Below are 26,983 nucleotides of genomic sequence, written 5' to 3'. Positions count from 1 at the left end.
TCCTTGGGTTGCTTGAAGGGGGACATGGAAGCTTCAGGGCAGCCATCCCAGACCCCACCCTGTCTCTTTGTAGTTTGGGGCCATAAAAGTGTAATTTTTAGTACCACCCTTTCCCTGAGTTCTTCCAGGAAATTAATGAACCCAGAGTAGCAGTGGAAAGCATCAGGTCTGAAGTGAGGGAGTCCAAAGGGGCCTTCTCAGCTTGCAGGTGGTGATCTGAAGGAATAAGGAAAATATGCCTGTATTTGTAACCACTGTCAGAAGACAGGTACAAGGGGTACCTCTGAGAGCTTGCACTTGGCAACCAGTAGTGGGAAATCCCACCTTTTTTTTTTTTTTTTTAACCAGGTCCAAAGTGAGCTTTCTGTGTGGGCTTCCCAAACCTGCAGCTGACGTCTATCTGGTCTGACCTAGCTTCAAGTAGCTAGGTTCAGAGAAAGAAGCACTGCAGGGACAACCAGTGCCAGACCGGCACAGAAATGAAAAGTATGAATTTTACTTTATTTGATTTTCTAGACGAGCTCATAGCCCCATGGATCAAAGAAGAAATCGCAGTAAAAGTAGAAAATGATATTATTAAGTAATCCTTCAGCTAGACTAATCAAGAAAATGAAAAATCAGACCCCCCCCCCAAAAAAAAAAAACACCAATGATCAGCATCAGGAATATCCCTTCAGCTTTGATAGAAATAGGGTATGGCAACAAATGTGTCAAATGAAATAAAATCTCTTGAAAAACTATCAAAACTGACAAAGGAAGCAATAAAAAGTATGACAAGCCTTATGCCCGCTGCCCCGGCCACGGAGCCACCCTGACTCACGGCAGCCCATGTGCAGGCTCTCCGGGCTGCACACCTTGAAGGGAGCAGATGGTCTCATCGCCTCACACAGAATAGCTCGGGCCTTTGAACTGCCCACCTTCCCGCTGTTAGCAGTCCAATGTTTACTAAAACAACGAGGGCCGAAATCAACACCTTTTATCACAAATAAAATTCCCTACGATTTGCCCTGCAGTAGACAAATATTTCTTACAGTATAAAATGCATTATGAAAGAAAACATTTTATAAATTGATCTTTGTCAAAATGTTTTGTTTTGCTTTTTAAATCATTTTATTGGGGGCTCATACAACTCTTATCACACTCCACACATCCATCCATTGTATGTCAAGCACATCTGTACATTTGTTGCCCTCATCATTCCCAAAGCATTTCCTTTCTACTTGAGCTCCTGTCATCAGCTTATTTTCCCCCCTCCCCATGAACGCTTGATGATTTGTATCTTACAGTCTGATGTCTCCCTTCACCCTCTTTTCTGTTGTCCATCCCCCACGGAGGAGGTTATATGTAGATCCTTAAAATCGGTTCTCCCTTTCTGTCCCTCCTGCCCTCCACCCTCCTGGTATCACCACTCTCACCACTGGTCCTGAAGGGATCACCTGTCCTGGATTCCCTGTTTCCAGTTACTGTTTACCAGTGTGCATCCTCTAATCTAGTCAGATTTGTTAGGTAGAATTGGGATCATGACAGTTGGGGGGTTGGGGGAGGAGGAGGGAAGGAAGCATTTAAGAACTAGAGGAATATTGTATGCTTCATCCTTGCTACATTGTACCCCGACTGGCTCATCTCCTCCCTGTGACCCTTCTGTAAGGGGATGTCCAGTTGCCTACAGACTGGTCTTAGGTCCCCAATCTGTACTCCTCCTCATTCACAAGGATTTGATTTTTTGTTCTTTGATGCCTGATACCTGATCCCTTCAACACCTTGTGATCACACAGGCTGGTGTGCTTCTTCCATGTGGGTTTTGTTGCTTCTGAGCTAGATTGCTGCTCATTTACCTTTAAGCCTTTCAGACCCCAGACACTCTATCTTTTGATAGCTGGGCATGATCAGCTTTCTTCACATTTACTTATGCACCCATTTGTCTTCAGCAATTGTGTCGGGAAGGTGAGCATCGTGGAATGCCAGTTTAATAGAACAAAGTGTTCTTGCATTGAGGGAATACTTGAGTGGAGGCCAATGTCCATCTGCTACCTTTATACTAAACCTATAAATATATGCACGTTTAAAATTCTGTTAATCAAAAGACATCATTAAGAAAATCAAAAGGCAAGCTACAGACAGGCAATAAATATTTATAGGACAAAGGGCTTGTTATTATTTTGTGGCTGTTGAGAATACATACAATAAAGTATACACTCATTCACAAGAAAGGACTTTTTGTTCGTTATCTTTTATTTTTTTTACAGTTGAGAATATACACAGCAAAGCATATACCTTCAACGATTTCTACGTGTACAATGTAGTGAGACGCTGGTAACATACTTCGAGTCATGTAACCATTTTCACCCTCCCCCTTTTCTGAGTTGTCCCTCCATTAACATAAACTCACTGCCCCTAAGATCTCTATCAAATCTTCCAGGTTGCTGTGGTCAACTTGGTCTCACAGAATAGTTCTTAAAAGAGCATAATGCTCAAGGCAGACATTTTCACTAGTTAATCTAAGCTAGCATTTGGGGGTATTTTTGGTTTAAGGTTTAAAGATTATCTCAGAGCAAAGTTTCCGAAGTCCATCCACACTCCATGGCTCCAGAAGGTCTGGTGTCCATGAAAATGTAAAATTCTGTTCTGCATATTCCCAATCTGTTTGTCTAGTTTCACAGCAAAGGAGGAAATTGTTCACGTAAGCAATTTGCCACACATTCCAGATCCTCCTTAGCCCGCTCTTTTTCCCTTGTTGTTCCAAGTGCTCGCTTGCTGTGCCTTGAATAGCCACTGACCAGCTTTAAGACCACAGACACTATGAAATGAATTAGCAAGAACAGAAACACTAAATACATTACTGGGCCAATTAGCTGGGATGTCCCCTAACCATGACCCTAAATGTCTAAACCAATGAACCAAATTTCACAAGGTGCTTGGCTGTACAGACGCAGGTGGCTCAGGAGGTCACTCTTGCTGTCACCTGTCGTACAAGTTCTCCTGGGCGCACAACTTCTCGACAGCAAAGCCGTCAGCTATACCGCCCCACCCTTGACCGGTGGGATTTTCCCATCACGGCTCACAACACACAGTTCCTACATATAATTAAAAATGACCCAATTCTTAACATTAAAAGACTTAAACAGATACTTTTACGAGAGACATAAAACAGCCACAAAGTATGTGAAAAATATTTAACATAATTAACCTTAAGAAACATGAAATTAAGCCATAATGAGATTTCACACCATTAAAATGGCTAAAAACCTGACTATACTAAAGGTTGGTGAGGTTATGGAGCCACTGGCTTACTCGCCATTGCCAGTAGGAATGTACACTGGTGCCCCTAGTTTGGAAAAGTTCGAAAGTTTCGTATAATATTAAACATGTGTGTGCATCATTCAGCAATTCTTCTGATAGGCATTTATCAAAGAGAAGTTGAAACATCGACCCGAAGATCTGTACACGAATATTTGTGGTAGCTTTATTTATAATAACCAAACAAAGGAAATATGCATGGCTAACCAAGTGTGGCATTCTAGAATGAGGCACCAGCCAACGGTGAGAAGGAACAAAGTATAGACGTAACCGCATGAACGAACCTCAAAATACAGTTGGCTAAAGAGTAAAGACTAGGGGTCCATGAATGTGAAACTCCCAAACCCCGCCGCTACTGTCCGAGAGGGACGTTACACTCCAGCTGAAGGTATACAGCTCCGACTCAGTGTGCATTTCTCGGTTCAAACCAACCAGTACTTCTGAGGCCTCCAGATGCACAGCGACGTGAGGTACCACGCACGCAGACTCATCCGTCTCACTACTGAGTGCCCGTTGAACTGACTCATCGAGGGCAACGTTTCTGGGCACTGGCAGGCTTTGTTTTGCTTCCAGTGGCAGGTGATGATTTGGGTTGAGAAAAAAGAACTGAGCTTTTCCTTCATAATAGGGACCCTCTTTGACTCCTCTCTATTAACCACTTTACCTCTCCGCAGGCATTCTACAAATGTCTGCTAATTAAAAAGTGAATTGTTCATTCAAAACACAGCATGGTTTAATCTGAAGATGAAATACTTGCTCCTAATGCTGCATGTGGCGCTAGTAGGTTAACTAAATCTTTACTGAAGAGAAGGCGTTGAGCTAGTATCGTCGAATCTCAAGTGGGTTTGGGATTCCATGAGACCGCATGGTTTATTATAGCAATGAATCAGATAGCCTTTACTGTCGAGCACTTAGGGCCCAGGACAAAAAGGCGTGGAGAGATGGTCACGAGCAGGGTCACTGCATTACGATGGCCAGGCAAAGGTTTTGTGAATCTGAAGAAGTTGGGATGACGGGAAGGGAAAGGTTTCCCCATTCAAGCTGGTGGGTTTCAGCTTCCCTTCATGTCGGCCTGGGCAGTCTCTGGCTGTAAGCATCTCTCTTATTTGAGAAGCCCCGAAGTTCTTCTGATTTTTCTTAGTTTCCATCTTCTTCCCAGACACCATTTATAATTAATCTGCCTGCAATGGAAACTTCATGTATTAAGCACTGAACCCATAACTTCTCTCCCAGGTTTATCTTTGACTTCCTGTAGAAGGGAAAATGGATCATGCTACAAGGGAGCAAGAAGTTGGAAATTCACAGCACACAGAGATGGCAAGGGTGGTTCTTGGAGATTAAGGTCTCGGCATTTCCAGCCGAGTTCCAACTTCTACCTTGAAAGTGAAAACTGTAGCCTTAACACTCCCAATCCCTGTTCTATACTCCAAAAGGTTTAAAGGCAAGAGGAAGTAGTTTCCATTTAATGTTCCTGTGGGAAGCACCTCTGAATGCCTCTAGTAGAAAAAAAAAACAAAACATGGCAGTGGTGTATTAAAAAAAAGTTAGGCCCATATTGCTTAGTAAGCCAGGACTTTGAGAAGGGTGAGGAGGAGTACGTTTGATTACTTCTAACACCTTTTAGGAAGTTTCTCTCCATCCAAAAATGGTGTCCCCTCCTCTCTACAAGCTACACAGGACTGAAATTCTAGAGTCACACCCACAGCTAGAATTATGAAATGACACTAAGATGGCCAATGCAGTTAGTCTCAACCACCTGTACCAATCTACGGTCAACAACTCAACGCTTAACTGACAGCACCACCAGAGCTCCACTTCATGGCCTTGGCAACCCCCCCCACCCCCACCCCACCGCCAAACCAAACCAAATTCAATGCCACCGAGTCAATTCCCTGGAAAAACAAATCCAGGGATGTGGCGAATTAGCTGGCTGTTCAAGAAACTAGTTTCCTTTGCTCTCGGTATCCAGCTAACGATCTTTCCCCAAATCGTCCCGTAGAGGGAACCGGGTAACGAAGGGAACGAAGCGCCAGGTAAATGCCCTTGTTATGTGAAGCGGGGTTGAGTCCAACACGTTATAGGCCATGATTAAGAGGAAATCAAGTCTTCCTCTCCTGCACGTCCTTCTTTCCCCAGGCAAAGTGGAGTGCCGGAGAGATGGAGTTACTGAGAAACATTTAGCTGCATTGATCAGCTAGCTACAAAATATCAATTGCTACATTGGTCCAAGGAAGTAAAAAGGCATAAAAGCAATTAAAAAAGAGGAGAGACCACCACCAATGACAACAATTTACCCCAAACAGCTTTTCTAGATCTCAGGCACTAGATCTTATGACCAGCTTCTTAGGAAACATTCAAATCTAATAAATGTGAACTATAAAACCAATTTTTATACTTGTAGCTTTCACTGCAAGGAAGACCAAAATCCTCACAACTGGACCAATAGGTAACATCAGGATAAATGGTTTTTGTCTTGCTTAGATCCATAATCAATGCTCATGGAAGCAACAATCAAAAGATCAAAAGACACACTGCGTTACAAGAGCTCTTCAGAGCACTGAAGAGCAAGGATGTTACTCTGAGGACTAAGACGCACCTGACCCAAGCCGTGCTGTTCTCCGTCACGTGACGTGCATTGAAAGTTGGACACTGAATGAGGAAGGCCAAGGAAGGATCGCTGTATCTGAATTGCGGCGCTGGGAAGAATATGGAAAGCCCCGCAGGCCGCTAAGGACTGCTACCGGGAAAGACCAACTGCATGGGAACAAGTACGGCCGAGTGCTCCTTGGAGGCAAGGATGGCGAGACCCCTCTTACATACTTTGGACATGCTCTCAAGAGGCACCAGTCCCCAGATTAGGGCATGAAGATGCCCTGTAAGAGGAAGGCTGTCAACAAGATGGACTGACACAGCGGCTGCATCAATGGGCTCAGGCATGGGAACAATTTTGAGGACGGCAAAGGACCGTGCAGTGTTTCGTTCTGTTGTGTATATGGTCATTATGGGTCAGAGCTGACTCGATGGCACTTAACAACAAATTAAAAATAATACGACAGTCTTTCTCCTTAACACTAAGCATCGGGGGACCTTCTACTACAGCTTTGATTTACTCACTGCCATCCAGTCTATGCCGACTCATAGGGGCCTGATAGGACAGGGAAGTACTAACTGCTCCCATGGGTTTGCATGACTAATTAATTCTTTAGAGGAGCAGAAAGCCTCATCTTTCTCCAGTGAAGCAGCTGGTGCTTTTGAACTGCTGACCTTGTGGTTAGCAGCCCAATGCCTAACCACTATGCCATGAGAGTGCATCATTTCTGAGGTTTCAGACTGATATAAAATTTGTATAGAGAATATAGTCTGCTGTTAAAATACTTAATTGATACAGCTTAATAAGTCATTATTCACTTTCATTGATTTTACATAAAAAATTTATAGGATGCCTCTGTAAACTATGTTTTCCAAATGTACTTGTTACAATGCACATTTCTTACATCTTTTGCAGAGAAAATGAGGAGGGAGAATAAGATTTCAAAACTAATCTTCAATAACTGTACTAAACTTGGCAATTATTTCCTGTTATAGAAAAATAGTGTTAACTCTGAAACCTATCAAAAGTGCAATGCATCAATTTTATGTAAAAAATCAGAAGTGGCAAGTATATCATTCAGGTATCAAATTTCCCTTCCTAAATAAATATATTCCGATTCACATATTCTACACTCATTAAATAATGGCTTTAAATAATAGTCAACAAAATATTCAGTTAAGTGATCCCATATCCGGATTAAACCATGGTAGTATTGATAGTTTTTTTAAATGCCATTTTATTTATTCATCAGTAAAATGTAAATATTTGACAAAGCCTCCAGACAACATGCTTCCTATGTGCAGGAAGATGATACCATGAGACCTGCTGTTAATCAGGTCAGATGCTACACCAGAATTTGTTTTTCACATTGAAGCTTCTACTTGAACAAAGTACAAGTAACCATCTTCACCCAACACACAAGCCTTAGTCACTCCAGGAAAAAAGGGACCATCTTTCCATGAGCATTTCTTTGTCATGCGTCTTAGTCTTGGTATTTATTAAGCATAGAAGGTGTTTCTCAATGCGTATGAGTGGATTAAGGCAAAAAGGACGGAGCCTCGTCCCCTCAATAATCGGTTGCCTCTGTTTTAAAACGATGGACATTGCAGGAATTTGAACAGCAGATCTGGAGACGAGAAAGGCCCGCGCTGTCCCTGGCTTAGAAGCACGGTGCTAAGAGCGCGGTGCTCACGGATCACTCTGTGACCTGCCGGTAGGGCCCTCCTTCCAGAGCACCTCCAAGGCTCACTTTCATATGACTCCATTTATTTGCTGTGATTCTTGGCTGTATGCTGATTATTTTCACTTCTTAAAGAGATTTCAGAATAATTAAGCAATAATCTACTCGTTCTTTGTACACTTTCCATTGATTAATTTTTCATTTTTGCAGCCATTTCCTAGATGGTCGTTGCCTTTTTCTTCTGTCATGTTCTTCACATAAGTCAGGGGTCCCTTCCCTTCAAAAGCCGATGGGTTTTTGAAAGAGCCTCCAATTCTATCCCACAGTGTAAAATACTGTCCATAGTTATAGTCAAAGAATAGGTGATGATCTGTGTGATGAGCCGAGCCATTAATGAACGGTCTTAAGATTTGGGGGACACGAAAATCACCATCATGAATGGAAATCGTCCAGATATTGACTAAAATGTATAAACTTAAATAAGCCACCTTGTGCAGGGGGAAGAGGAAGGGGTACAAATGGTACGGCAGGCCCTGCAGGAAGCCATCCACAGGGTGGAAAGCATGACTTGCAAACGGAGTGGGTATCTTCCAGAGATGGTGAGGCTTGTGAAAGGACTGCAGAAGAAAGGAACATGATTAGGAACACACACGATCTCAAGTCGAACTGTCAATTTAACTTTTCATACTCATGTTCGCGAAGTAACCTCGAGGAAAATTTGCTTCGAAATTGGAAAAACAGTTTTATAAAATGCCCCCTCTCCCGTATCCTCAAGTAGTAAAATTTTAACATGACCCCTCCAGACCCGACAGGAACAATGTGAACAAAATGTAGCACCTCTACCTTGTGGTGATGATGGCTACTTGGGAATTTAACTCGGAGGGGAACAGCGAACAGAATTTACGGTCACACCATGCGGAAGGTTTGCATTTTTCTTTTCAAGTTACTCTACCTTATAGACGAGTCTATGGTGGAGGCCTCTATGAATCCAGTAGATCATCATGTCAGTGAAAAAGAGGAAGGAAATGACACTGCCGATGAGCTTCAGCCAACCTAGATGAGACACCCGAGAGACCGTGAGTAAGATGGGTTGCAGGCCCAGAGGTCACGCATCACACGCTCATCTCAATGTAAAAGGAGGGACTCGAGTGAAATACTATAAATCATCTGACTAGGGAAACACATCGGATTATAAATTACTCTCTCCTGACTCCCTAGAACTTCCTTGAAAATATTTCCTCATTTCCTTCTCCTGAGATTTTGAAAGATCTCATGTAAAATATTTACCCTCAGCAAACTGTAATGTATGTCACCAACTTATTTATTTTAAACAGCTGTATGGGTCATGGATCATATAATTCAGTGGTTTCAATCTGTTACACTTGTGCATTCATCATCAGTCAATTTTGCAATATTTTCATCATTTTTGTATCCATTATCATTAGTTCCCCCTTTCCTTCCAAGTTCCCTTGTCATAACCCTAAGAAACTATTAATCTAGCTGCTGCCTCTAGAGATTTACCTATACTACATTGATTCCAACAGAGTAAGACAGAAAAACCTCAATCCAAAAGGGCAGAAATAACACTGGAACAAGTTACAAATGAGTCAAAAGGGAAAACAAATGTTACAACGTTAAATTTCAACATAACTAGATCTGCGGTCATCCCCGATCCTTTGCACTTTGCCTGGAGGCAAGGCCATTCAATTCTCTGGTCAATGGGTGGAGGTAGTTCAATGGAGGCTTAGTAAATAGATTTTGGGCTTTCACCGTCAGTCTTTTGCAAACCAGGTATTCCTATTTTAAGCTCGGAGACAATCTCCACTTCTGATTTTGGATTTTACTGTTAATCTTTTGATTGCACTGACTGGTGTGCTTCTTCCATGTGGATTTAGCTGATACCTCACTTAGATGGGTACTTGTTTTAAAACAAACCTCTATAATTCCAGACACTAATCTCTCAGCTAGCCAAGTACCACCTAACTTCTTCACCAAACATTGCCCCATAACACTCAATCTTCAGTGACCACTTCATGAGGGCAAGTACTCAGCAGGGTCATGTCATGCAATGGCTTGCAATTAAGTGTGAGCTCAAAATCCATTTGTATATCTATGGTTTATACATGTCCCTGATCTACTTTAGACACAGCATGATCAGTTTTTGAGAAATCAAATAATCTCCATGGGGCCTTCGATAATTCTAATAATAATACTATCATCATTAATTTAGTCAGTGGTATAGAATTTAAAAAACAATTGAGCTCTTTCTCAGCATAACATGTAAACCTATATGGAAGGAGTTTCTGGGCAGTTCAAATGAGTAACATGCTTGGCTGCTAAACAAAAGGCTGAAAGTCTGAGTCTACCAGAGTGACAAAGAAGAAAGGCCTGGAAACCCACTTAACAAACATTCACCACGGGAAACCCTACTTTGGCATACACGCCATCAATCTAGTAGTACTCAATTTATCCATTTCTATCTCTGACAGAAAAGGGACACTTCGGAGGCATCTTTATTTTTAAAATCATAGTATAAATGCTATTTATGAAGTTTTTTTCAAATGAATGTGTGGCAGTTATATGATCTGTCAACTGGCAAAGGGGTGGGGGATCTACTCTGTCAACAGGTCGCAGCTAGACGACCTCATTTTCAAGTATGAAGGAGATCAATAGGTCACTGGAGGCCAAATACACCCTCTCTCCCCGTGAGACATCCCCATTGACAAGCCGCATGGAGCTATGCTATGGCAGTCGGAGCCTCAGAGCTGAAGGAGCCGGGTGGAGTCCCACACCAGCACTGAGGTGGCTTCCATCTCCACTGGCTCCACAAGACTTCCCACCCACTGGCCTGATGTTCCTGCGTTTGGCATCGTTGCATGTGTTGCGTGAGTCTGAAGAGGAATTTACAGACTGTTATCAGACATATGGGCTAATATTGGACTTATGGACTTGATCTGGACTGGATGGGATGTGTTCTTAACATACAATCACTCTTTTATATAAAACTCTTTCTTATATACATATGAATGTCTATGAATTTGTTTCTCTAGTCCACCTGACTAACACAGAATCTTTTAAAAATATATCTTCATACATTATCTTCCTGCTTCAAATGTTCTATGAAAATTTTAGCATTTTCTCTGTATCCTAAGCAGACTGGTTTACGTAATATTCTTCTTGACATATCTTGAAAAGCATAGCCCAGGCCTTTATTCAGACCATTCCACTTATCTAGAATGCCCTCCTTCCCTTCATTTTCACTCACAGGCTGATTCGTCAAGGTCTAGCCAACTCATCACTCCAATGTGCAATCTCCACTCTCTACACTAAAGAGTGAACCTCTTACTTAGCAAAGGAGACGCTGTTCACAAACCTGCGTTCAAGCCCCAGACCCAACATTTCTTTGGTGAGAAGGCTAGGCAAGCAATTGAAACTCTCAGTACAATTAATCAATTCACCAATAAAATGAGCATATAAATGTTAACTATCATTATTACCTTCCTAGACAGGAACCTCAGGGATACAGTAAGGCAAGCACTGGCTGACAGTTCAAACGCATCAGTTGCTCCAAGGAGTGTGGGGAACTGAAAGATTTCCCCCAAGTCATCTCCCAAATATATGTTAGACTTAGGACACTGCTTGCAGCTAATGGTAAATGACTGTCATGTATCCTCCCTGAAGGCAGTCAGTTGCTAGGCTACTGTCTGGTCCCACCACAAATATGGCCCACTCCCTGCTGTTAAGGACAATGGGCGACTTCTCCCTAAAGGCTTGCAGTCATCTGTCTGGTCCCTACTGGTATAGTGGGTCAGAGCACAGGTCAAACTGGCTCAGTGGCATCCAAAGTTAGACTGCCATCTTGAATCTAGGATCTGTCCATCTTGGCACATGTGTACCTCCAATCCCTCCTCTTCCTATTGTGTGTGTAGCCTATACTCCTAGATCACCCCCCTCCCATTACTGTATTACCTATAGCACAACCCTTTCCTGTGACGTATGTCTTCACCTGTAATTAGGGGGCTTGCACGTCCCCAGAAAATATAAAAGCCTTGGTTAACAATAAATCAATCAATCTCTCTCTCTCTCTCTCCACGTGGACCAAGTGAGGCTGAGGTAAGCATTGCTACCATGAAATGTGTCTGACTCCATTATTTCTATCTCTCATGCGATGGCTTTACTATAATCTTTACTTATTACCGCTGTACAATTGCGCCTACCGGACCCGTGAGGATGTGCTGGGGCTGGGCGTTCCCCTGACAAAGGGGGCAGTCTGCTTCTGTAGGGAGCCATAGCCTCACCACAAGGTCACGATGTCTAAGAATCAACTGGTTGGCAATGTTTTGTTTTTCAAGGATACTGTTGTTGTTAGGTGTGACAGAGTCAGTTCTGGCTCACGGTGACCTTGAGGACAACAAAAAAAGGCACTGCCCGTTCTTGTGCCATCCTCCATCTGTCCTGCTGAAGGCCTTCTTTTTGTTGCCCTACTACTTTGCCAGGCATGATGTCCTCCAGGGACTGGTCTCTCCTGACAACGAGACCACAGCACACGAGGCAAAGCTGCATTAGGCTTGCTTCTAAGGAGCATGCTGGCTGCATTTCTACCCAGGTGCGTTTGCTGCTTCTTTGGGCAGTCCATGATACTTCCCATATTCTTCACCAGCACCTTAATGCCGATGCACCGATTCTTCTTTGGTCTTCCTGATTAATGTCCAACTTGCACATGCAGATGACTGAGGTGATTGAAAATACCATGGGCGGTAGCATGGCAGGGACCAGACCAAATACAGAGATACACATGGTAGACAACTAAAAAGGAGGTGGGGGAAGGAAAAAAAATAATAAAAAAGAAGTGGGTAGCGGGGGCACAGGGCACTAACCCACCCAAGGGGAGGGTATTGTTTATATCTCCACAGGGAAAGAGGGACCAGACTTCAAACCAGTGCTCCAAGGTGTGAATGCAACATGTCGGCATGGAGTAGGGAACCAGTGGAGAGGTCTGGGGGGCCGGCCCCAGTACCAACTACTAAGTGGACACCTGCCCCTCCTCCCAGAAGAATTTATTTCAAAGGATGGCATTGAATCTACAGCTCTGGGAGAGGGACATAGCTGATTGGAGCAAACGGGAACAGATGTAGGGGGAGGAGGAGAGAGTGGAGCACATCCTGGCCTACCAGGTCTTGAGGATGATGTTCCCACTCAGAGCGGCCAGTCCAGAGAGAGGACCACATGGCCGGCCCCACTATGAGACGTGACATCCCTCACTGACCCATAGCCCTACAACACCGGAGACACAGTGTGGGAACTGCACCCGATCTGATCCACCACACAGAGGCAAAACACTAAGGGGGTGCAACAGAACAGCAAGGGAATGGAGCGGCAAGGTCCCCAGGAAATGCGGAAGGTGGACTTTGGGGCCAGCGCGTGGTGCACCAACAAACTGGACTGGAAAACACTCCTAAAGTCCAGCAAACAGTCCTTGAACTAACTACAAGCTTTTCTTTCTTTCTTTTTTTTTTTTGTGTGTGTGTCTTTGTCATTGGCTTGTTGTTGTTGTTTTGTTGTATATTGTTGTTTGGTTTTGCTGTCTTGTTTTTGTGCATGTTATTATCTCCGCAGTTCTGTCTAAATAAGATAGGCTGGATGAACAATCTGGAAGAGTAAACAACAGGACCAACAGTTCCCGGTGGACATGGGGAGAAAGGTAGTGGTGTTAACAAACCCAGGGACAAGGGAACAGCAAGTGATCCAAATTGGTGGTGAGGAGGGTGTGGGAGGCCTAGTAGGGTGTGATCAAGGGTAATGTAACCAAGAGGAATCACTGAGACCCAAATGAAGACAGCATGATAGTGGGACAAGAGGAAAGTCAAAGGAAATAGAGGAAAGAGCTAGGAGGCAAAGGGCATTCATAGAGGTCTAAATACAGGCATATACATATGCAAATATATTTATATATGAGGATGAGGAAATCGATCTATGTGCATATATTTATAGGTTTAGTAGTAAGATAGCAGAAGGAATTGGGCCTCCACACAAGTACTCCCTCAAGGCAAACATACTTTCTTCTATTAAATTGGCATTCTATGATGCTCACCTTCCCAACACAACCACTGAAGACAAAGCAGGTGAATAAGCAAATGTGGTGAAGAAAGCTGATGGTCCCCGGCTATCAAAAGATACAGCATCTGGGGTCTTAAAGCCTTGAAGGTAAAAAAGCAGCCATCTAGCTCAGAAGCAACAAAGCCCACATGGAAGAAGCACACCAACCTGTGCAATCAAGAGGTGTGGACGGGATCAGGTATCATCAGAACAAAAAATCCTATCATTGTGAATGAGGGGGAGTGCAGAGTGGGGACCCAAAGCCCATCTCTAGGCAAACTGGACATCCCCTTACAGAAGGGTCTCGGGCGGAGACGAGCCAGTCAGGGTGCAGTATATCAATGATGAAACATAATACTTTCCTCTAGCTCCTAAATGCTTCCTGCACCCCACTATCATGATCCCAATTCTACCTTACAAGTCTGGCTAGACCAGAGGATGTACACTGGTACAGATAGGAACTGGAAACACAGGCAATCCAGGGCGGATGATCCCTTCAGGACCAGTGGTGAGAGTGGTGATACTGGGAGTGTGGAGGGAGGGTGGGTGGGTTGGAAAGGAGGAACCGATTACAAGGATCCACATGTGACCTCCTCCCTGGGAGATGGACAACAGAAAAGTAAGTGAAGGGAGATGTCGGACTCAGCAAGATATGACAAAATAATCATTTATAAATCATCTAGGGTTCATGAGGGAGGGGAGAGCAGAGAGGGAGGGGGAAAAATGAGGAGCTGATGCCAGGGGCTTAGGTGGAGAGCAAATGTTTTGAGAATGATGAGGGCAATGAATGTACAAATGTGCTTAACACAATTATGTAAGGATTGCGATAAGAGTTGTGTGAGGCCCTAATAAAGCGATTTTTTTAAAAAAGGAAAAAAATATACCATGGGCTTGGGTCAGGTGCACCTTAGTCCTCAAAGTAACATCCTTGCTTTTTAACACTTTAAAGAGATCTTGTGCAGCAGAATTACTGCACAATGCAGAATAGCTAATAGTAGATACTAGGACTGTATCCTGATAAAAACTAATTTCAGAATTTAGTCATAATAGGGCTGTTTATAATGGAGCAAGGACAAAGAGCAATCTAAAAGCCTAGTAATTAGAAATAACTACAGTAAGTTTTGGACATCTATCCAGTAAAGTACTACAACTAGTATTTGTCACTATTGAAATAAAAATATGGCCAGATGTATTTCTGAAAGAGAGAGAGAGGTGTGGGTGTGAGGGTGTGGGTAGGGAGGGAGAGACAGACTGCCTATGCAGCAAAAGATTTAATTTCCAAGTAGCAGGAAAAATAATTTTAAACAATAGGTATTTTCTGATTTTTCAAAAATTATCATTATTGCTTCAAGTATTTTTTCAGAAGTTTAATTTCCTGTTAGGAAACAAAATTCAAGGGCTTGTCTTTAATCATTCCTTACAACAGACTTTAAGAGTGATAGGCAACATGACAGTAATGTCTATCTGTAATTAGACAGGAATCCATAAATATGAAACAAGAAAAGCAACTCAGCAAAGTACCATTATTTCAACAGAAGGAAAACGAGTGGAAGATTTAGTTATTTAAGGAATCCACTCTGTACGCGGGCCACTCTCCCGACACGCCGACTGCTTACTTACCACCTGGAAAGTCGCCGAGGTCATCGTACAGTTTGCTGTAACCTCTCACTTCCAGCAGGAACAGGGCGACCGTGGGAAGGCTGATCCAGGGCAGTGACAGGACCGTCGACTTAATTTCTCGAGCCACTTGATTCTGAAATCAAATTTGCAATGTTAAAAGACAATGTGAAACTATTTTAGATTCAATTTTTATTCTTTTAACCTCATTTAAGATCCTTATCTACAAACTGTTCTGATTAACTTTTAAAGTGAAAAAATGTATGTGCAAGGATAACATTCTTTTGCAATTAAGTAAATATAATAAAATACTCTGAATTCTGTATCTTTCTTCCCTTCCCATACAATCTGTATTCTAAATTTCTATTTCAGGAATCATTTCGAATCATTTCTCTCATAATGTACTTCAACCCCACGCGACCCCTCATTATTATTTTTTCTATCCTTTCAGTAACTGACAAATGTAAATAACTGAAACAGAATGGTTATGAATAACTCAAAGCCATCTAGCTTGAATCTCTTTGTCCCATAAAAACATACATAGCAAAAATCTTTGTGAACGTTACACATTGAAATAAACAAATACGTGTACATTTATTCATTATGACTAGCAAAGAAATGTCTATGTGCCTAATAAGATGATCAGGCTTGTAATTTGCTCTTGTTTTTATAAGTTACACTCATTCATTTTTTAAAAGGGAAGATTAGGATATGCCTTGCTAATATATTTGGGGCTGGCTTTATTTTATGGTTATATATAACTGGTTTAACCTGAAACTCTCACAAACACCAAAGTCATTAAAAAAAAACGCACAGCTATGAATTCTGGTTCATATATGCACAGGTTCATGCTTAAACACATCTCTGCAATCAGCGGATGGCCACAGACAAGTTCTCTCTGCCTTAGGATTGATAGGCTGTCTTCAAAGAAACCACTTTTTGTGCCATGGCGGGGATGATTTTGAGGATAGAAATATACCAACTTTTAAACAAAACTCAGATAGACATCTTCCCAAATCACTGAAGCTCTGAAACAAGTGTACAGGAAACAAGTGTCCAGCATAAAACATGGAAAGGAGATCATCAGCTTCTATGCATGAAGACACTGACTGAGGTCCAGAAACTGGTGGAAGAAGGCCACCGAACTGCCACTGATGCTGAGGCTGACGTTGGCATCTCACATTTTCAATGATTAGGGAATACACTGCTCTCAGCAAACTGGGCTTGATGAGTGCCCACAATGCAATGCCAAGGTCAGCTGGCTAACACAGCTGGTCTTTCCATCAGTCTTTTTCAAAGCAAGAGCAAAGCTACTTTCACGGAATGAATTAAAATTAGAGATGAGTCTGTAATTTGCCAACACAACCCAGAGAGTAATATCCAATTAAAACAGTGGCTTCCAATGGGGAATTTGCTAGGCCAGAAGACAGAGCAGTCAATTCAGGTTTTGACAATTATTTTGGGGGCTTCCAAAGGAAATTGAAATATTTTCTCAAAGAACACAGAATGATCATGGAGCTTATTATGAAGTTGTCTTTTTTTTTTAAACGAGAAGCTACAGTGATGAGTAAAAGGCCAAGAAAGTGGAACCAACAGTTTGTCTATCACAATAATGCATCTGCTCATTCTCTGACGGTGGTCAGAGCATTTCGCTGGGATCCCTTAACTGACCCACCCTTCTTTTTTTTCCCCCTAACTCAAAGAATATCTACAAGGAACACAATTGGAGTCTCTCAGAATGCCAAACTGCTGTTCTGACATGGTGTCAATCGAAGAGTGTAGAATGCTTTGGGGGTAGACTTAGAGTCTAACACTTCCTTCAAAAGCGAATGGAGAATATGTCAAGACATAATAGCTTCACATTTTGATTTTTATTTAATAAACTTCTCTGATTCTATAGCAATATTTTTTACTTGCTCTCATCTATCACATTGCTATTCTTATTCAACAATCATTACAAAGTAGTTAAGAAAATTAGTTACCTTTAAAAATTGTGGGTGTTTCATCAATGAATGATCATAGACAAAGTAATAGTTCAGCGATGCAAAGATGAAATAAAGAATAAAAGCACCAATGTTTGTTACAATTAGGAGACTAATAGTTTGTCGGAAGATGTCATCCTCTGGCCACCAGGCTGGATATGCATATGGTGTAAGCAAATAATAATCTGCAACACTGAGTACAAGATCCATCCCAGCCCCTGAAAGATAAAATAAATGCAACAATTACTTATCGAAACAAAATAAAAACAAAACCCCCTCCACAAAACCTTATTACATTCCTGATTTTAGAATAACCATATGAAATATAAATCTGTATGAAGAGAATCTTTAATATTATCTCTATTTCTATTTCTTCAGATTACATATAGACCTGCTAAAACTCAGAAGGAGAAACGGGGGCCCAGGAAAGTTAGGCTTTTTCTCTAAGGCAGTGGTTCTCAACCGTCCTAATGCCGCAACCCTTTAATAGAGTTCCTCATGTCGTGATGAGCACCCCCAACCATAACATTATTTTGGCTGCTACTTCATAACTGTAAGTTTGCTACTGTTGTGAATTGGGCGACCCCCGTGGAAGGGTCATTCGACAACCTAAAGAGACACTGCCTGGTCCAGTGCCACCCTTAGGATTACGGTGATGCGTGAGTCCATTGCGCAGCCATGGTGTCCATCCAACGCCTCGAATGGTTTCCTCTTTGTGGCTGACCTTCTATTTTACTACGTCAATGGCCCTTTCCAGGGACTGGTATCTCCCGATACGTCCAAAGTATGCGAGTCAAAACCTGGATTTCTTTGGGGACAGTTTACTTACTGTTTGCTGCTCCCTGTCCCCAGGATATGTGCCACACATCCCTATTTCTTGGCATGTCCCATACATTTTGGTGGGAAACAATATTTTATTTTACTTCATTTTTAAAACTTTTTACTGTGATTGGGTATAAATTTTACAGAGCAAATTGGTTTTCCATTCAATTTCATTCTAATTCAGGGCACTGAGTGCAATGTAACAACACTCTACTTCCTCCCTGTGCTTCCCATTTCAATTGGAAGACAGAATCGCTTAAAATTATATAATGTGCCAACTATGAAAGTCAGAATTCCTGTCTGCTCCTCTACCTCTCCCAGAGTTTGTTGCTGCTATTCATTGGTTTGCTACATTCCCTGGCCTCATATCTGAATGAGCTACTGAAGTTTCTTCTAGGTTTATCTGGTGTCAGGTGATAGGGCAAAGGGATCCCTAAATGCTTTGACTTGCTAAGCCCCAGTCTCTGCTGAGGGTTCATGTTCATGTGACGGTATGCTTTCCGTGGGTTTTGTAGAAAGTTCACAACTTTCTATTCGTCTTCATTTCCCACGAGGCAGACCCAAAGAGGCAGACTGAGGCGAGGAGCATGTGCCTGGCCTTCGCGATTCCAACGAAAGTGTCCGAGCTTTACAAGGTCTCCCCCGGACATCTCACTGCCTAGTGCTTTCTCGTTAGCCCTACCTGGTCACACTGTCTCCCGTATCTGCCGTGAGACAGACAAATCAACAGAGAGACGGGCTAACAAATAAACTTTCTTGCTCTACACAATGCCTTCAGAAATTTGTCCACCTGTGCTCACAGTGTGGTCATCATTTATAGCATTACGGGTCTGCCCCTGCCCTCCATCCAAGGAACACATAAGGAAACATCAGGACCTGGGCTCGGCAGGCCTTCAACGTCAGTTTCTCTGACTGATCCAGGGTTGCTGTTAAGTGCATGTTATAATTAACAATGGGGACACGAAATCCTTCAAAGTCTCTATCTGAAGGCTTATTTTCCAACCTCACAGTCGGCTAAAATGTTGTCAAGCATTTATGTCTGCAAATGTATCTGGTTTCAAGCATTACTAAGTTTAATATGAGAAAGTTTATGCCTGAATTGTTACAGGCTTCGATCTATACTGTTAACAAAAAAACATGAAGCAAACCCAAACTCGGTGCCATCGAGTCGAGTCAGACTAGAAGTGGCCATCAAGGGTAAACTGCCCCCATGGCTTTCTGAGACTGTAACTCTCTATGGAAGTAGAACGCCTCATCTTTCTCCCACAGAGGGGCTGGTGGTTTCAAACTGCTGACTTTGCAGAAAGCAGCCTGGGTAGTCTGTTGACCGTGATCCTGAATTGTGATCTGTTATTTCCCTAACAGTCCCCTGACTGTGAGCCCGGTCTGTCAGTTTCGTGTGGGTGGCCCTCACAGTGAGTTATTGAAGCCAGCAGAGAAGCCGAGTGCCAGGGAGGGGCAGCTGAGGTCAATTTAGTGAGCACAGGTTAGGCAGAGGAGTTACACTACATTCCACCTCAGAGGGCTTATCCTGTGGCTGACGTGCTCTTCAATAGTTCTCTCTCCTCTCCCTTGCAGAATTAAGACGATGGTCTGAGACCACCACACCATTTTTGTATCTTGTTGGCATCATTCCGGAAGAAAGAATTAAGGCAACGGAACCACCGATGTATATTTACTCAGCACGCAGGGGCCTTTATGGTACCCTAGTAAAGTCATTCCGGGCAATTCAGAACTGTGTCTCCATCATCTTTCAGATGCCTCCTCCGAACGTTCCGAATGTTCTTTTCCTTAATACTGACACTTTCTGTACGAAATGTAGAAAGCGACTGTCATGTTTGTAGCAATTCTTCATCATCTATTCAAGTCTGGTTCATGATCAACAAACCAATCAGGGGTATCTATTTACTTCCTCTTCTACCCACTTAATTCAAACACGGTTAAGAGTTCTCTTTTCAAAAAAGTTTTCCTATGTTTGATTAGTTGTGCTCAAGACTGCTGGTACAGAATGCCAAGGGTTGATCTCTCTAGTCTCAAGTCCTATGTGGTGGCAGTCCCCACTGCTGTCTTCTGTAGGACCTTTCGCAGGCATGCCACGCACAAGCGCCTACAATAACTCCATGTTCCAGTCCACGATTAACAGATGTTTCTATTCTTCAACACAGGGCTGCCCTGGATATTAAAATTCTCACTGCCATCAAGTCAATGCTGACTCCTGTGGGATTCTGATACTGTAACTGTGTGTGGGAGTAAAAAGCCCAGGTTTTGTCCCTTGGAGCTGCTGGTGGTTTTGAACTGCCAACCATGTGGATTGCCACCCAACTCATAACCACTACACCACTGTCATAAGGAAATGCGACTAAACGCAAAGTAACAGAACAACTAAAACGCAAACAGTGCCAGCAGAGAGCAGAGGGAGAAGTGCTGGTAGGTGCACCATGACAAAACGCGCCTCAGACAATTGCAGTTGAATCTTGCCATCAAACGACCTGGGGAGCCAAACTTTCAACACACAGGCTCTGGGTTAGTAGTTTTTGCAGACCTTGAACTTGCAGGGAGGCATTGTAGAGCAGTGTTCCTTTCCTGCAGTTTACTTAACCAGTCACCTACATATAAACATGGAGACTTGGCGCCTCCTGACCGAAGGAAGTTGGACGTCACCTTCACGGTTTGTTACAGCCACCTGTGGTAGCACTGGTACAAAAGCACTAGCGAACACAGGGTTTCCAATCTTTTGCTCTTAAAAGCCTTGCTGCAAAAAAACAAACCACCTACAGTATGGGAGCCCTGGTGGGGTCGGGGTTATGTGTTGGGCTGCGAATCACAAGGTCAGCAGTTTGAAACCACCAGGTGCTCCTCGAGGGAAATTGGGGCTTTCTATTGCCGTAAAGAGTTTTATTCTCAGAAACTCAAAGGGGCAGTGCTACCCTGTCCTTGAGGGTCCCTATGAGTTGGCATCGACTGGATGGCCGGGAGTTTGGTTTTGGTTATTGTCCAGACTTCTGCCAGGTGAGAGTGACTGCATTCATAACTGGGGAAAATAACACTTGTTTTCTCTCCACAGGGGTGGAGAAACTTCGCTAGTTCAGGTTACATGAGTCCTGTTTCCTACAATCTTAACAATAGAGGATCTTGTCAAACCTCTGACTACGTGGTAATCTGAGAAGCAAAAAAGGTTATCTCAGTGTGGATTTAATTTACATCTAATTGTGAGAGAGGCTGGGCACCATTTCTCACACCTGGAATTTATATTTTCAGTTAATATGGAGTTTAGTTTAGTCTTTTGCGACATGAGTTGCCAGCATTCTCTTCTTGGTAAGGAAAAGAAAATTTGGGAAGTAGTTTAGATATTGTGACATGAACTGGTTCTGAGAGTTTTTCAAAAGGTTGGCTGGAATTAATGATCTCTATTGATTGGAGTAATTAGGTCTTCATAAATATGCTGTTGTAATTGCGGATCTATAACACATAATCTTCCAAAATCAGTATCTCAAGCACTGATTTAACAGTATTATTAAATAAATTAAATGACGGACATTAGTAAATAAATACTACTACTAAGCAACAGTATCTCAAAACTGCAATACATTTATAAAATTCTGTTTTCAAACCCACACCTATGAAAATGGAGACAGCATATCTACTCCTAGAGAACTACTATAAGGATCGGAATCTAAGAACGTAGAGCAAGAAGCACCAATGACACGGGAGGCGCTCAACACACAGGGAAATATGGTTACCATTATGAAAGACAAAAGCAGGGTTAAAATTATTTTGCCTTAGTCAGAAAAAGGAATCATGTGGCTTCTCATCGAAACTCCAGACAGACTCTTACTGCCACTGACTCAATGCTGACTCACAGTGATCCTACAGGACAGCACAGAGCTGCCCCTGTGTTTCTGAAACTGTAGCTCGTTAAGGGAGTAAAAAACCCCTTTCCTGAGGAGTAGGGGGTGGCTTGGAACTGCGGACCTTGTGGATCACGGCCCAACTCATAACCACTACACTCAAAAACTGAAAAACAAACACAACACAACAAAAAAGCCAAGTCCTTGCCACAGGGTAGATGCTGATGACTGGTGGCCCTGGTGACAGAGTAGGTAAGCACTTGGTTGCTAACCAGAAGGTTGCTGGTTGAACCCACCAGTCACTCCCAGGGGCAGTCTGTTTTCATAGACATTCCAGCCCCGGAAATCCTAGGGAGTAGCTCTACCCTGCCTATTGGGTTGCTACCAGTCAGAATAATCTAGATGTCAACAATGGGTTTGGAAACAAGAGGTACTGCGAATGCTTTACATACGTATCTCATTTCATTCTCTCATTGAAACCCAAGAGTCGATGTTAGTATTATTCTTTTACTGCATGGATGAGGAAGTTACACAGAAAATTCAAGAAACGTGTCCAAGGTTGAAACAGGTGCATTCTGACCACAACGGCCTTAGACTTCAATCAAACTCAGCTAGCTTCTTGCCATTATTTCAACTCCACAATTTACAAAACTCTGAGTTACTATATAAGCTTAAATAATTTTACAGGTAAGGCTAAGGGGTTCCGTGACTCTCTGATATCAGGTGCTCCTCAAGATTCCTTAATATTCCCGCTCTAAACAGAAGTTTAACCTTTGAGAAACAACTACCAATATAGGCTTGGAATGAGGAGCCCTAGTAGTGCAACTAGTTAAGCACACAGGTCAAAGCTACTGACAGGCTCTTAAAGAGAAAGACCTAAACATCTGCTTCCATTAAGATTATAATCAAAGAAAACAGGAAGGGTTAGGAAAGAAGGTGTGGAAATACAAAACAGAGGATATAAGTGGGACAAATGATCTTATACTGGGGAAATTACAAGCAATGACAGGAAACAAAATGTGTATGGACTGAAGAATGGGAAACTGATCTGTTCTGTAAACCTTTGCCCAATTCACAAGAAAAAAATTAAACCCAACATTTCAGCCAAGAAAACCCTCTGGAGCAGTACTGTCGCATGAGTCTGATAGGAATAGAAAGTGATTCGACATGACCTAACAATGAGATTCCAGCGTCTTCCCTTTAGTTAAAAAGCTCAGACAATAGCAAGCATTTGAGAACCAGGCATTAAACTGAACACATTTTATGTCTTCTTAATTCTTGTAACTCTTAGAAGGTAATTCTATAGTTTTCACTTTATAAGTAAGGAAGCTGAGGCCATGAGGCCTTAAATAACCTGAACTATCAACAGCAAATTAGCGCAGAATTACACAATCCCTCTCTTACTGTGAGCTAACAGAATTTCCCACAGACTTTCTGAAACCCCCTTATGTAACTCCACAACCTGTTTCTTACACGCTGTATTACTACGAGGGACTAGTCTCTTAGCTACTAGACTATACAAGGACTCTCAATATGTTAGGAATTCTTAGTATTACACAATTATCGAATTGAAAAGCACTTTGTATATGATCGAGGATCTTGTGCATGAAGGTTTCCAAGACTGTAAATATTTTTTTTAGAAATTTTAAAAAAGTCATGATGGTCCCCATAAACCAACCAAACTCTTCCACTGGGTCAATTCCCACTCATGGCGACCCTACAGGACAGGGCAGAGCTGCTCCTATGGGTTGCAGAGACTACATCTTCAAAACTCAAACTCACAGCCATTGGGATGATTCAGTGACCCTACAGGACAGGGCACACCTGCCCCTGTACGTGTCTGAGACTGTAACTCTTTATGAGAGTAGGTGCTGGTGGTTTTGAAACTGCTGCCCTTGCGGTTACATATAATGTACTCTAGTTTTCTTTCTTTCGCTGAGACAGCAAAAGACACGTTCCCCAGTTTGTAAATTTTATCAACTGAGGTTTTCTTTTTTCCAGTAAAAGAATAATTTTTATTTCACTGTTTTAATCTTCACAGCATATGTATACAGTTTTAGTTATAATATATATAAATTTGCCTATTTTATTTCTTTAAATCATTTTATTGGAGGCTCACACAACTCTTATCACAAATCCATACATACATCCATGTGTCAAGCACATTTGTACATTCATTGCCCTCTTCATTCTCAAAGCATTTTTCTACTTGAACCCTTGGTATCAGATTCTCATTTTTCCCCTCCCTCCTTGCCCCCACTCCATGAACCCGTGATAATTTATAAATTATTATTTTGTCATGTCTTACACTCTCTGATATCTCCCGTCACCCACTTTTCTGTTGTCCGTCCCCCAGAGAGGGGGTCACATGTAGATCCTTGTACTCGCATTTCCCCCTTTCTACCCCACCTTCCGTCGCCCTCTCAGTCTCATCACTCTCACCACTGGTCCTGAAGGGATCGTCTGTCCTGATTCCCTGTGTTTCCAGTTCCTATCCGTACTAGTGTACATCTTCTGGTCTAGCTGTATTTGTAAGGTAGAATTGGGATCATGATAATGCGGGGTGGGGGTGGGGGGGGAGCATTTAAGAACTAGAGGAAAGTTGTGTTTCATTGTTGCTACACTGCACCCTGACTGGCTTATCTCCTCCCTGCAACCCTTCCATAAAGGGGATGTCCAGTTGCCTACAGATAGGCTTTGGGTCTCCATTCCACACTCACCCTCATTCACAATATGATTTTTTGTTCGTTGATGCCTGATACCTGATCCCTTCAATACCTCATGATCACAAAGGCTGGTGTGCTTCTTCCATGTGGGTTTTATTGTTTCTCAGCTAGATCGCTGCTTGTTTACCTTCAAGCCTTTAAGACCCCAGATGCTATATCTTGATAGCCAGGCCCCATCAGCTTTCTTCACCACATTTGCTTATGCACCCGCTTTGCCTTCAACAATTGTGTTGGGAAGGTGAGCATCATGGAATGCCAGTTTAATAGAAAAAAAGTGTTCTTGCATTGAGGGAGCACTTGAGTGGAGGCCCAATGTCCATCTTCTACTTTAATACTAAACCTATAAATATATGCACATAGATCTATATCTTCATATATAAATATGTTTGCATATGTACATGCCTGTATTTAGACCTCTATAAATGCCCTTTGCCTCCTAGTTCTTTCCTCTATTTCCTTTTACTTCCTTTTCTCCCACTATCATGCTCAGCCTTCATTTGGGTTTCAGTAATTCCTCTTGGTTACCTTGCCCTTGATCAAGCCCTTACCTGGCCTCTTACACCCTCCTCACCACTGATTTGGATCACTTGTTGTTCCCTTGTCCCTGGGTTTGTTGACACCACTTCTCTTCCCTTACCTCCCCAACTCTCCTGTCCCCCAGGGTCCCCTTGTTTTCGTCTTCAGATTGTTTATCCAACCTAGCTCATTTAGACAGACCTATAGAGAGCATAATATACACACAAAAACCCAAGAGCAAAACAAAGCAACAAAAGAATACAAAACAACAGCAACAAATGACCAAAAAAAGAGAAAAGCCTTAACCTTCAGGCATGTTTTCAGGTGAGTCTGATGGGTGCCAAGCCCTGGCCCCACAGTCTATTTTTGGTATTCCCTGGGGACTTCCTTGCTCTGCTCCCCTTGCTCTGCACGCCCTTAGTGTTTCGCCTCCCTGTGGTGGGGTCAGATCAGGCGCAATCCCCACACTGTGTCTCCAGTGTTGTCCCCTGTAGGGCTATGGGTCAGTGAGGGATGTCGTGTCTCATAGTGGGGCTGACTATACGATCCTCTCTGTGCATTGGCTGCTCTGGGCAGGCATATCGTCCTCCAGGGGATGTGCTCCACTTTCTCTCCCTCCCCCTTCCTTTGCTCCTGTGTGCTCCGATCAGACATGTCCCTCTCCCTGAGCTGTAGCTTCAGTGCTGTCCTCTGAAATAAATTCTTCTGTGGGGAGGGGCGGCTGTCCACGTACTTGGGATTGGAGCCGACCTAACTGAGGTTTCTCTCCTTTACTACTTCCAAATGTACTCTGTTATAAGTATACAAGACTTTGCTGTATAAGATTCTAAAATAATAGATTATCTTATGCTCCCTTCTAATCATTTCCAAGTATCAGCTGTACCTTCATTCCTAATTAAGTTACTAACACGTTCTTCAGGTTAACATTTCTATGCTACGCTGTAACGTAGCTTCCCTTGAACGAAAAAAAACTCAAAAGCCCGTGAACAGCTTTGCTTCCAGCTCATGCATTTACCTGCTTCAAAGTCAGGCTTACCTGTTCCCCCTAAACGCCTCTCTGTGCCCCCAAACAACAACCCACTGCCCGCCCCCCCCTCCCCCGTGGATTCGGACTCATGCAGGGCAGAGTACAGCTGCCTCATACGGTTTCAAAGGTTCTAATACTTATGGAAGCAGCTCTCCCACCAAGCACGCAGGCTAGTCGGTTTCAACGGTGGGCCTTTGGGTTGGAAAGCCAGCACGTTAACGGCAGTGCCACCGGGGCTCCTTCTCACCCTCCCGGCCCAATCGAACCCACTGCCGCCCAGTCCGTTCCTTCGGACTCACGGCGGGCCTGCAGGGCGGAATCGAACTGGGCACCGTCCCTTTGGGTGGCGAGGATGTCACCTTTCCGCAAGCAGCCTCCCTGGCTCCCTCGGCCCCGACCCAGCCGGGGGCAGCGTGCGCGCCCGCTGCCCGGCACCACAGGCGCCGCGGCCAGGCAGAACCCCCCGAGGTGCTTTCACCGTTATGTCGCCGACGACCTACGACCACGGCGGGTAGGGACGTCCGGAAAGGTTCGTGCTGAAGGTGGAAGGGCCGGGCGCGTCCCTGCTCTTCCAGCACCTTCACCCCTTCTCCTGAGAGCTGCCCGGCTCAGCCTCTCCGCTCCCGACCCGCCCGTCCACGCCGCCTACCTCGCGAAGCCGCGGCACCGCCCCGGTAGCCGCCGCTCAGCACCTGGCCAGGTCTGCAGCCTCCGTGCGCCCGCGGCCGCGACCTGCAGGGGCGGGACTGGGCCGCGCGCCGAGCCCGCGGGCGGCAGCCAA

General features: G+C 43.4%; 1 protein-coding gene across 1 annotated transcript; it reads right to left on the bottom strand.

The window, feature by feature from the left end:
- Positions 1 to 2,214: 2,214 nt before the first annotated feature.
- Positions 2,215 to 26,983, bottom strand: SC5D (sterol-C5-desaturase). Its single transcript, XM_075546727.1, has 5 exons — positions 26,852 to 26,983; positions 17,264 to 17,481; positions 15,285 to 15,417; positions 8,521 to 8,621; positions 2,215 to 8,185 (listed from the first exon to the last, which is right to left on the bottom strand). Exons 2-5 carry the CDS (start codon positions 17,471 to 17,473, stop codon positions 7,730 to 7,732), a joined length of 900 nt encoding a protein of 299 aa, XP_075402842.1. The 5' UTR covers positions 17,474 to 17,481; positions 26,852 to 26,983; the 3' UTR covers positions 2,215 to 7,729.

The sequence above is a fragment of the Tenrec ecaudatus genome, chromosome 4 (genome assembly GCF_050624435.1).
Source record: "Tenrec ecaudatus isolate mTenEca1 chromosome 4, mTenEca1.hap1, whole genome shotgun sequence".
Taxonomy (NCBI): Eukaryota; Metazoa; Chordata; class Mammalia; order Afrosoricida; family Tenrecidae; genus Tenrec; species Tenrec ecaudatus.
This window is presented reverse-complemented; position numbering and strand designations above follow the sequence as displayed.

Bases quoted from the DNA above. Each gene is read 5' to 3' on its own strand.
- SC5D (XM_075546727.1), bottom strand. From the start codon at position 17,473: ATGGATCTTGTACTCAGTGTTGCAGATTATTATTTGCTTACACCATAT. The intron at 8,622-15,284 runs GTAAGTAAGCAG...TGTCTCATCTAG, and splicing joins CCTCGGCGACTTTCCAGGTG to GTTGGCTGAAGCTCATCGGC. The intron at 8,186-8,520 runs GTAGAGTAACTT...TTTCTTCTGCAG, and splicing joins ACCATAGACTCGTCTATAAG to TCCTTTCACAAGCCTCACCA.